The 12,362-nt window shown below is 37.7% G+C and overlaps 1 protein-coding gene across 5 annotated transcripts in view; it reads left to right on the forward strand.

Annotated features, from left to right (window-relative positions):
• Nucleotides 1-12,362, forward strand: part of PCDH15 (protocadherin related 15) — a gene marked incomplete at both ends in the record, with an annotated part of 820,110 nt that overhangs the window by 761,475 nt on the left and 46,273 nt on the right. For all 5 annotated transcript variants that reach the window (XM_080823084.1, XM_080823082.1, XM_080823083.1 and 2 more), the window contains one exon: nt 473-561. In XM_080823084.1, the coding sequence (XP_080679210.1) occupies nt 473-561 (89 nt within the window). The remainder of the gene's footprint in view (nt 1-472; nt 562-12,362) is intronic.

The raw sequence follows: 12,362 nt of genomic DNA on the forward strand, positions 1-12,362 counted from the left end.
CCCAAGTTAGACTTACTTCTAAGTTAATAGTGATAGTGCATCAGTCTCCTCCTGCCCCAGCATCTAGCAGAGCTTGTGTACCTAAAGATACCATTCATTCCTACTTTACAAATGGGAAACCACGGGGTCCACGCCCAGTAGGGAAGAGATGGAAGCATTTTGTTTTGGTTTTATAAAATGCTGGGGAGAAATCAGAGAGACAAACTATGAGAGACTCTGGACCCCAGGAAATAAACTGAGGGTTACAGAAGGGAGGTGGGTGGGGGGATGGGGTAACCCGGTGATGGGTACTAAGGAGGGCATGCGATGTGATGAGCACTGGGTGTTATATGCAACTGATGAATCATTGACCACTACATCAAAAACTAATGATGTACTATATTGTTGCTAACTGAACATAATTTAAAAAAAAAAAGAAAAAAGAAAGAAATGCTGCTGAGTTCTGAACAGGCTCTGGCTTTACTTCCTGCAGGTTTCCGTGGTCAATCAGCTGGACATGCAGGTCATCGTTTCCAATGTGCCCCCGACTCTGGTAGAAAAGAAGATAGAAGATCTTACAGAGTAATGGATTTTGCTTACTTATATATTGATTTGCATTTGGCTATAATTATATTGGATTAGATCGTTTAAATCCTTAGAGCGTTCTGATGAAACATATATTACAATATGTCATTTTAATAATTCAGGTTACACTTTTCCTGAAACAGCTTCATCTAATGCAAGGGAAGCTTGTGAGAGTGCCTTTGAGTAGGTATGGAAGTGAGATGTGAGAAGATCTTACTCAGGATGCTTTGACTGATGCATCAACATAACCTCAGAATGCTGCATACAAGTAAATCCTAATATTCATTATTAGAGCATATATATCTTGATTTTGTGACCCCAAATTATTCAAAAAGCTCATTATCTCAGCAATCCAGCTGGTCCAGGGAATGCTATTTCTCATAGTGATGTATCTAGATGCTCAAGCTTACTCTTTCAAAAATCATGAAGACTAACTTTCACCCATACATATTTTGAAGTATTCTAGAATGTATGTCACATTGTGGCATGCCACTGTTGACTCAAAGTTGTGACTATGAAGCTCTCGTTCTCTAATGTTCTGAATGCTATCAAGGATTATTAAGATGCCTTTCTAGTTCACTCTGCACAACCCAAACCTAGCCTGACGTCATTTCCTAATTTTCACAGGGGCACATTCTTGTTATTCCGTGTCTTCACTTGAGTTCAGGCTAACAGATGTCAGTTATCACTGCTGCTTTCTAACAAAGTATCTTTCACTTCCAAGCTGCCTGAAGAAGTCAGCCATCAACAGCTAAACTTTCTGTAATTATGTGTCAAATACAATAGGAAAAGCACTGATGAAATCATGAGTGCTTCTCCTAATGAAAACATATGTGCTCTGTAACAATTATTCCTTGCCCTCTCACAAACTTAACCTTTGTGTGTCATGTGCAATGTCCTATGGAGAAAGTGATTCTTAGTGTGTATGCTTGGAATATCAATCAGGCAGTGTCTGGTTTACTTTTTCGAGGGAGGTTTACACATATTAGCCTTTGTCAGAATAATAGCTGATTATACCTGCAAAAATCTAGAATCGTGCCTGTCTCTTAGCTGCATAATGTTATCTAGGGAAGCAAGCTTTCTCTGATTGTACCACCCAGAAGATGGTAGAACTATCTTTAGCCGGTAGCTCTTTATCCTGCTTTATTTTTTCTTCACAGCATTATCTAATATTTTCATTGCATGTCAGTTCCCCACTGAAGTATAAGCTCCTTGAGGTTAGGAGACCTATCTTCCATTGCTATAATTCCAGGCATATTGTGGGCGCCCAATGCATTTTACTGAATGAAAATTTTACACAAGCAAAATCATGATTCCCCTTTCTCATAGGGAAACAAAATTTAGAGAAACCGGAAAAAAAAATGACCAGAAAGAAGTATAATTTCATAGAAGTTTATGATATTTTTTTTTCTTAAGTGGAAATGAAAATCTCAATGAGAAAAACCAGGCATCTTTCAAGTCTTGAGAGAAATGTATTCCTGTGGAAGGAGCTTTGAGTTCTGTGACATTAGTTTAGAAACTGGAACGGGAGCAAATCACGTCAACCTCCCCAGACTGCCTCACCATTTCTAGTCATCTGTTCACAGAAACTAATAAAGCCAATATCATGGGGTTGCTGTCGAAAACTAAAAAGTATCAGCCACCGAGGACAATGGGAATTGTGTCTCTTCAAGGAGTAACAGATATTCTGAGAAATGAGGTTAGTGACCCAGTCAGGAGGGTAAAAACAGAGACCCCAGTTTTTCCATTCTTGCCAAAGAGGGTAGTTTAGTATGGAGCTCAGATGATGGATTCAAAGAGACAAGTTTGAATCTTATTGTAGCTGTGTGTGACCTCCAGGTAAGAGATTTCACACCTAGGGCCACACCTCCTCCTCGTGAAAATTGGAACAAGAGTGCCAATCCTGTGTTGTTGCTTTTTGAAAGAATGAAGTATAAATTTGCTCATGCAGCAAATTTGCTCATGGAGGGCAAATGCCTGATTCCTTATTGTAGGTTTTTAAAAATCTATGTTAATTTAGAGATTCTTAAGCACAAAAATTTCTGATCCCTTTAAAAAATAGGCTTTATTTTTTAGAGTAATTTTATATTCACAGCAAATTGAAGCCGAAGATACAGAGAGAATTCCCATATGCTCCCTCCCCCACCAAACACAGCTTCCCTCACCATCTCCATCTCCCACCAGACTCTGGTACATTCGTTACACCAGTGAACCTACACCGACACATCGGAATCACGCCGAATTCATAGTTCACGTTAGGTTTACTGTCGGTGGTATACATTCTGCGGACTTGTGCTAAAGTGTAATGACATCTGTCTCTCTCTGTAGTAGTGATACAGAATGGATCCACTCCTCTGAAAGTCCTCTGTCTCCACCCCCTTTCCTTTCTTCCCCTCACACCCTCTCATCCTTACTGTCTCCATCGTTCTGCCTGTTCCAGAATGTCATGTGGCTGGAATCATACAACGTGTCACTTCTCCGATTCCTTTCCGAAAACTGCTAGTGGTCATGATAAGGACTGTTAGATCTGATTCAGGTTGAGTCTGCACCAAACACTCCCTGAGCATCCAGGGGAAGAAGAGAAATACACGTGTAACCATGTAAACAATGGGATGACAGTTCTAGGAATCTGAAGAGAATAAGTTTGTTTTTTGTTTTTGCTTTTTTGTTTGTTTTGTAATCTGGAGTGGATAATACACTAAATCAGGACTTGGCTAGTTCAAGGACAAAGGCTACCTTCTGGCTGCTGGCTGTTCTTGGAAATGAAGTTTTACTTACACAAGTATTATCATTAAAACTAGTAAATTAAAAGTATTGTTTTTAGATTATAAATTACTGTTAACCTTTAAAAATTATCATGGAAAGAATGTAGTAAAATGATTTTTTTGTAGTAAAACTATTTTTTTTTATTTTTATTTTTCAGTGTTCCAAGTTTCATTTCTTATGCACCACACCCAGTGCTCCATGCAATACGTGCCCTCCTTAATACCCACTACCAGGCTAGGCCATTCCCCACCTCCTCCCCTCCAAAACCCTCATTTAAATAACATTATGAACATTATAAAAATGTTTTAGAATGTATTATTAGTCTATTAACATTAATATTTATAAGATTCATAATTGTCCCTGTAGAGATGGTGTCCTGGTCCCCTCCCCAACCCCCAGCTCTAAGTAAGAAGAGAGTAAGAATGATCAGACCATGTAAGGATGTTAAATAAACATAGGAGTTCTTTGCTCTGGTGGTCATGCTCACCAGCACACTCATTTCCTATAGACATTCTTTAATGGCAAGTCACACCATCACCAAAGCCATTTTCTGTATCTCCCACGAGACAGCCTCACCCTACAAAGTGGGAAACTTGAATTCCTTATGATCATCACTTCCACTTCCTCCTTTAAGCAGACCCATAAATGAGGCCAGATCATAATCCATAGTTTTCTCGGGAAGCTTGAAGTCAGTGCAGACTGGGAGGGTTGATAAAAGAAAAATGTAATGGTCTAATACATTTCATGATGAGGAAGGTTTTGCAGACGGGGTCAGTATCCTCTGATGGCAAAGAACACGACGCAAGGGAAAATAGCTCCTTCAAAGGGGTGTTGCTGTAGTGATGGTAATGATCACTCCGCATTCCCCTGAATGGACATAAATGCTGTACTGAAAATTGTTTTATGACCTTTGCTATTTGGGGCTTATAGAATTAACCAATGCTCCATTCTAGTCAAACATATGTCTTTTAATTTTTATTAATGTATTCAGCAAATTCCAGGGAGAATCTGGGCCCATAGGTGGCCTTTCGTGTTTATGTTCTGAGGTATTTTAGGTGGAATTTAAGATTTATCTCCTCGTGGGCCTTGTGTTTCTCTTACAAATTCTTGCAGGAAAGGAGTGGGATAAATGGCTGGGAGAATAAGTACAAAAACTCAATTTACCAGCAAACCGTTGGCAAGGATGTCTCAAGAGGAAGGTTGGAAACCTTTGGATTCATGTCTCTGTTCTCCTTCCACTTTACCGTGGAGCCCAAAGGAGTACAGGAAGCTTAGGATTCTAATATTTAAATATTTAAGAATCTGCAGAAATGGCATTTTTTGAAAAGTATAAATAAAGACGTTTTTAGAAGTCCTGCATCACAGCAGGAATTGGAATTGATCATTGAGGTCATGGAGTTGCTCAAACACTTCTCTTACTTTAAGTACAATATGGAAATTCAGTGATAGTAGGACTTTACGGAAGTATGGATTGACTTGGTAGAGAAGGGCCCATCACCACAAAATATTGGTGCAGCATCTGAAACGTGCCTGCCTAACTGACCCATGGCTCCTTAGGTTAAGGTTACAAAACATACTTTAGAAATCAGGCCAGGATACATATTTCTAGGAGGAAAATTATGAGGTATCTTGGAAAGAAAACCTATGAAACAGTAAACAATAAATACTAGCACTTATATATTTTTAAAAATCAGTGTAATAAAAACTGGTCTTGAGGGGAAAGGTGAAATGGAAAGGTAAATCCATAAACACCTGGCTTTGATCACTCTTAACCTCTCCTTACTTAGAGCTGTCAGTGGGGGCTCAGGACACCATCTCTGTAGGGACAAATAAGAATCTTGTAAATATGAATGTTAATAGACTAATAGTACATTTCAAAACCATGTTTATAATGTTACTTAAATTATTTTACTACATCGTTTCTTTCCATTATAATTTTTAAATGTTAATGGGAATTTAAAATGTAAAAACAGTACTTTTAATGATTTTAATGACAGTACTTGTGTAAATAAAACTTTATTTCCAAAAACAGAAAATAGCCTGAATATAGCCTGTGTGTTTTAACTTGTCAAATCCTAATTTGGAGTGTTGTATTCTCCAAACAGGAAAAAAAAAAAAAAAATGCTTACTTAATCTATTCAGATTCCTTTAAGAATAGGAATAGATTATGCTGAGTGAAATAAGTCAAACAGAGAGAGTCAAGTATCATATGGTTTCCCTTATTTGTGGAGCATAACAAATAATATAGAGGACAAGGGTAGATGGAGAGGAGAAGGGAGTTGAGGGAAATTGGAAGGGGAGGTGAACCATGAGAGACTATGGACTCTGAAAAACAACCTGAGGGTTTTGAAGGGGGGGGTGGGAGGTTGGGGGAACCAGGTGGTGGGTATTGGGGAGGGCATGGATTGCATGGAGCACTGGGTGTGGTGCAAAAACAATGAATACTGTTATGCTGAAAAGAAATAAATTAAAAAAAAATAGGAATAGAATTCCTGTAAGAATTTTCCTTCAGGGAAAATCTAATGTAAAATTCCTAAGTGATTTTTAATTGGACCCCTACTCAGGAAGCCAGTTCCTTTTGAGTTCAGAGGACCATAGGCTCAAGTCCCTGGACCATCAGTGACCAGCTGGGAGGTCTCAGGCTATTCAGTTAAACTCTTTAAGACTTAATATCCATATGTGAAGCTGGAAATGTATTAAAGAATAAAAAGTAGTTACTGGTTGTAAGTACTAGAGATTTAGCAATAAACAAAGCAAAGTCCCTGTTCCCATAGAGCTTACATTCTGTTGGGGAAAAAGGGAAACAAAAGTATATTATTTATTTTTATTATATATATATGTATATAACATACTTATATATAGAATATATAATAATAGGGAGATAAAAACACCAATATGAAATGATGGAAGAAAGGTACTATTTGTATAGGATGACCAAGGAAAGCCTTCTGCTAAGCTGATCCAAGCAGAAAGGAATTAAGGAAGAGAGCTGTGTGGCTGCTTTGATGGGGGTGGGCGTGTGGAGGGTGTTTTCCCAGAGAGGACACTGCTGGTGTGAATACCCAGCTGTTGGAGCATGCTTGTCCTATCAAGATAGGAAATTAGTATATAGCATCTTGCAGGCCACTTGGAGGATTTATTATCTTACTCTGTGTAAGATACAAAGTCATTAGAACTGATTGTCCAGTAGCTAACCACTAGGCAGCTGGGTGCTTGAAATGTGTGGCAGGTCCAAATGGAAGGTGATCTAAGTATAACATACATATCAGGTTTAAAAAAATTGCTACTCTCCCCAAAAACAGACAATATCATTAATATTTTTAGGTGGATTAAATGCTGAAATGATAATCTTTGGGTATATTGAGTAAAATAAACATATTTAAATTAATCTCACCATTTTTTTTAATCCTTTAATGTGGGTACTCAAATTTTTGAATTTGCATGTAATTTGCATTATATTATTTTGGCCAGTGTTGCCCGTGAAGTTCTGCACAGAGAAATCGTGTTGTGGCTTATGTTTTCAAAGGTTGTTGAGTGGGAGATGAGGTGGGAGATGAGGCAACCCGCTGTGAGTCTGTAACAGGAAGGAGTCCAGGGAGAGATCGTTGATGACTTGGACTGGAGGTAGAGATGAACACAAGGAGTGACTAGATCAAGGGTACATTTTCAAGGCACAGCCTCTAAACTTGTCATGGATTAGATGCATGCGGAAAGTCAAGAAGCAATAATGACTCCTGGGTTTGGGGTCTGAGCAGGTGGAAAAAATAAAAATATTTTTCTTACTTAGCCACTGAAGAATTTGATAACATGATATGTGGGAAAGTAATAGTGTTTTGTTCTTGGGGAGTGCTGACTTTAACAAGATTTGGTTCCCATCAATAAATGTCCTGACACCAATTCTTTCTCATCATCATTCTGCTGATTTCCCAACCCGGTGATGAATTGAAACACCATTATTTGCTGTACATGGTCACTTCCTTAGCCCGGCATTAAGGTTGTTTTCCACTCATACTTGTTCCTCATGAACTGAGTGAGTATGGTTAGCAGGCATGGTACGATCCCATGAAACCAGTGGTAATCTGTGAAAACACAAGCCCAGCTGGAACATATGGAATGTTAGTCTGTATCTGAGAGTTTCTTCAGTTGTGTAGTCTTTCTTCTCTGCTGCATTTTAAATTAAACTGTTGTAAGCATTGGCAATCACATACTGATTTTAAGTATACTTAGCACAAGATGTGATTGAAGTTGGGGAGGTTATCAACAGAAGCTGACTGTCAATGATCTAATTCTTAACAGAATGAAATACAGACATTTCAATAGACAACTCTTGAAAACATTTTCTGTAATTGGCATGTAATAACTATAAAATAAATTGAAGCCAGTCATAAAAATAAAACACAAACAACATAAAATGAAATCCTACTTTTTAATATTTGAGGTATAATTCCTTATTCTTTGAAAAAAAAAACAAATAGGATTTGGTTTTATTCAAAGCCTTGGTGATTCTTTGTTTTGACACAAAGAGGATTCATTTTCTATTTTTTTTTCTGAAATACTCATTTTAGGGCTTTATTTTGGCAGAGAAGGAGAAGTCCTCTCTTTTTGCAAGCACAAATACTTAGTTTGGATGTACCATGTGATAAGAAGTCATAGCTCTTCACAGAATGGAAGCTAGCCTAGAATGCAACCATACTTTTACAATGTAGTGTCTCAGTGTTGTTACTCATGCATATTGTCATAGTATCTTTAATGCTTAATTCCTTGAAATGTGGAAAAGTATAGGGATTTGAAGTCCAATTCGTATTTCATGTTGTAGAGCAAAATTTTTAATTATCCCCAATGTGTTAGTATTGAGCTAAAAACATGGAACCATATTACGAAGAGGGGAGGTCTCCCTTCACGTGTCCTATCTGGGAGGGTTGCAGTGTCCCATTTTGTATGAATTCTTAGCTATTATTTGAAGGTATGCTATCAGAGCATAACATGAATATTTATTTGATGAATATTCAATATATGAATTATTTACACTAAGGATTAAACTTATGTTAGAATGTCTCAAAGTCCCAGTACTTTGTGTTTTGTTTCTAATAATAGCTTTCAGATATATTAGGGTAAATTCTTATTTTTTTTTAATTTTTAAATTAACATGTAATGAATCATTTGTTTCAGGGGTACAGGTCTGTGATTCATCAGTCTTACACAATTTATAGCACTCATCACTGCACATACCCTCCCCAATGTCCAACCCCCAGCCACCCCATCCCTGTGACCCCCCTCCTCTCCAGCAACCCTCAGTTTGTTTCCTAAGACTAAATCTCTTATGATTTGTCTCCCTCCCCGGTCCCTTTTTGTTTCATTTGTCCCCCTCCCTTCCCCTATGATCCTCTGTCTTCTCAAAGTCCTCATATCAATGAGATCATATGGTAATTGTCTTTACCTGATTTACTTATTTCGCGTAGCATAATACCCTCTAGCTCCATCCACATTGCTGCAAATGACAAGATTCCATTTCTTTTGATGGCTGCATAGTATTCCATTGTATATATGTACCACATCTTCTTTTATTCATTCAACTGTTGATGGACATGTAGGCTCTTTCCATAGTTTGGCTATTGTGGATATTGCTACAATAAAAAATGAGGTACAGGGGCCCCTTCAAATCACTACATTTGTTTCTTTGGGGTAGATACCCAGTAGTGCCATTGCTGGGTCCTAGGGCAGCTCTATTTTCAACTTTTTAAGGAACCTCCATACTGTCTTCCAGAGTGGTTGCACCAGTTTGCATTCCCACTAACAGTGTAAGAGGAAAATTATATATATAATTGTGCCACACTCTCCCATTTTTCTCAGCAATATGCATTTACAAAAAACATTGGGTTTGGGGCACCTGGGTGGCTCAGTGGGTTAAAGCCTCTGCCTTCGGCTCAGGTCATGATCCCAGGGTCCTGGGATTGAGCCCTGCATCAGGCTCTGCTTAGTCAGGAGCCTGCTTCCCTTCCTCTCTCTGCCTGCTTCTCTGCCTACTTGTGATCTCTGCCTGACAAATAAATAAATAAAATCTTCCAAAAAAAAAAAAAAAAGTCAAGTCATATTGGAAGGGGTATTCTGTTTAAGAACATAGCAAGTTCAAAGAGTAGATTTTGATTGAGGGGGAATATCAGTTTAATTCATAAGAGACGATTATAATGAGGGTACCACTATATTGGCTCTAATACTCTTATTTTAACTTATGATATATGTATATATCACTTATTAACTATTAACATCACTTACTAGCATAAGTGATAACAGTTATTAACATACAAAAGTTAATAGAATAAAGTTAAAGTTAATAAAAGAACTTAATTTATACAGGTATATTCTATCCTGTGATTTGGGTTAAGTGGTTACTCATAATCAGAAGGTAAAATCCATTCACAAAAACAGTGAAGAAAGCCATTTTCCAATTTCCTGTTGTGCTTATCTTTTCATCAAAAATCTTTGGAAACACAATTGTGGAAAAATTGGAGAGAGAAGCAGAAAAAAGTAGAGTGTCATAATCTCTGTTGTACTTCTCTCAAATATCCTCCTATTCCATTCAGTGTATTTTTCAGAGCTTTTGCTCGCACCGAAGAGGAGAGAACTAGAAAACAGATGAAGGGTGTGAGTCACTGTTGCTGTATAAAGATTTTCAAAATACATGCTGGGCATTTGTTCCTTTCAAAATTCTTCTATCATATTCTTTTAAGTTTTATAGTGCAGAAATTTTGTCAAATAAAACAGCTTACTTTTTTTTTTTTCTTTACATAGGCTCCACACCCTGTGTGGAGCCCAACATGGGGCTTGAACTCATGACCCTGAGATCAAGACCTGAGCTGAGATCAAGAATCGGACACTTAGCCGACTGAGTTACCCAGGCACCCAAACAGCTTATTATTATATTTTTTTTAATAATCAGTTCCAACCTGTGGTATGAAGTAATAGACCATTCCCTTGTGCATCCACTCAGTTCAGACACCTGATCAGCAAGACCCAGTTCTCCTCTCTCTCAATTACACATATGGTTCTTTTCTTAACTTTCTCCAATTTATGCACAATTTACTTCTGTCCATGCTGCGGCTTTTGTAAATATGAGAAACGAATTCAACCACAAGTTTATATAAGAAAATTCGATTTGTATCAGCAGCAACACAAATTATTAGATATTTTCATTTCTATCTAAATTGTATTGGATGCTAAATGTAATTATTTTTAATGTTCCACCTACTCAAAGAGAATGTCAGGCATTTTACAATGATTCATACTATAAAACGAGGTAATACACATTTAACATGAGTCATAAAAATAAAGCAAACAGAATAGAAAGAAATTAAACGAGTTAAGAGTGAGACGATTACAGAGATGATGAGACCAAGCCCTGCAAAGTCCCTAAAGGATTCCAGAACTTAGTTTTCATCAGTTAGGGCCAAAGTAAAAGAAGTAGACCAATAAAAATGATAATAATAATAATAAAGAATCAGTTACAAAAATGAAAAAAAAAAAAAAACACTTCTGGTGAAAAGACAGAACCATTTCTGAGTGAAATACCAGTTTGGGGGGGGGGATGTCTATATCCTGCAAGACATCATAGAAGGTACAAAGTGTGATGTCCAGTTTCCCATGGTGGAGTCTCTAAGGGTCTATATCAACAGAGGAAGTCCCTGCAGGATATCAGGAAAGCTTGCCTTGGGTCCCTGTGGCTATCTGCACTGGGTTCATTAGCCAGGGTTTTGAAACACTGTAACTGGTACCTGGGGTGGAGTCCCTCTGTTGCTGGTTAAATGCAATCCAGTCTCTACTAACTACAAGAGGCCAAGTGGGGGGTTACCCTTAAGAAATGCAAGGAATTTCTGTAACCACAACAAAATAACACATCTTTGTGGTGCTCTTTTTATTTGCTGGATTTTGTGCACTTAATGGGTGCTGTTTAATTAACTTCTCACAGAGCCCTTTGAGGTAGGTCTGATTACTTTCCCCATTGTACAGAGGAGTTCCCCAAAGCTTTTAGAAGTTGTAATTTCCACCAGACACACAGATAGCAAGTGGTAGAGGTTTAATTTGAGTCTCTGTCCAAGGGCCAGCAGCAGGCTGGGTCCCTAACCAGTCGCTCTTGGCAGGGATGGAAACTCAATTAAAAATCCGACCCCCGCCCCCCGCAAAAAATCCAACCCATCCTTTTCTAGGGAGTGGGCTTCTCCCCCCACAGAAATTTCCACTAAATAGTATTTTTAGGTTGGCCCGTTCATCCAAATGGGTAATTAAGAAGATGGCCACTCTAGGGTGCCTGTGTGGCTCACTGGGTTAAGCCGCTGCCTTTGGCTCAGGTCATGATCTCTGGGTCCTGGAATCGAGTCCACATCGGGCTCTCTGCTCAGCAGGGAGCCTGCTTCCCCCCCCACCTGTCTCTCTGCCTACTTGTGATCTCTCTCTCTCTCTGTCAAATAAATAAATAAAATCTTTAAAAAAAAGATAGCCACTGTAATAATTTTAGTATGAAAAACTAAAAGGTAAATCAACCATAAATAAATACCTACTTCAGCTATAAAACTGTTTCTCTAAGGCTCCACACTTAATTTTTTTACAATGCAATGTCTGGTTGAAACTCATTGAAGAGGTACATATAGGTAACTAGATAAAGTGATGCTGTAAATTAAAATTTAGGGGCATCTACCAAAAACACTTGGCTTAAGGGTAGAATAGTTAAGTGACTCACTTCTTCATTGCTGACTTCAGTTTATGATTTAAAGAAAAAAGCTATTTGCACTTAGAAAAAAATTCAGTTAAATACGCCTTCCAATATTTACTGCAAAATGTATTAATGTATCCAGCATTTGTTATAAAAATCTGTTAAACAATTAAACAATTAAATTATAAACTAGTTTAAAGTGATACAAAAAAGTCTTATACTGATGTATTTTCATGTAAATTTATAAGTGTATAAAACATATACATACAAATACGCATCTGTAACACAAACATGTATTTTTATATAAGTACATGCATATATGTACATT

The sequence above is a fragment of the Martes martes genome (genome assembly GCF_963455335.1).
Source record: "Martes martes genome assembly, chromosome: 14".
Taxonomy (NCBI): Eukaryota; Metazoa; Chordata; class Mammalia; order Carnivora; family Mustelidae; genus Martes; species Martes martes.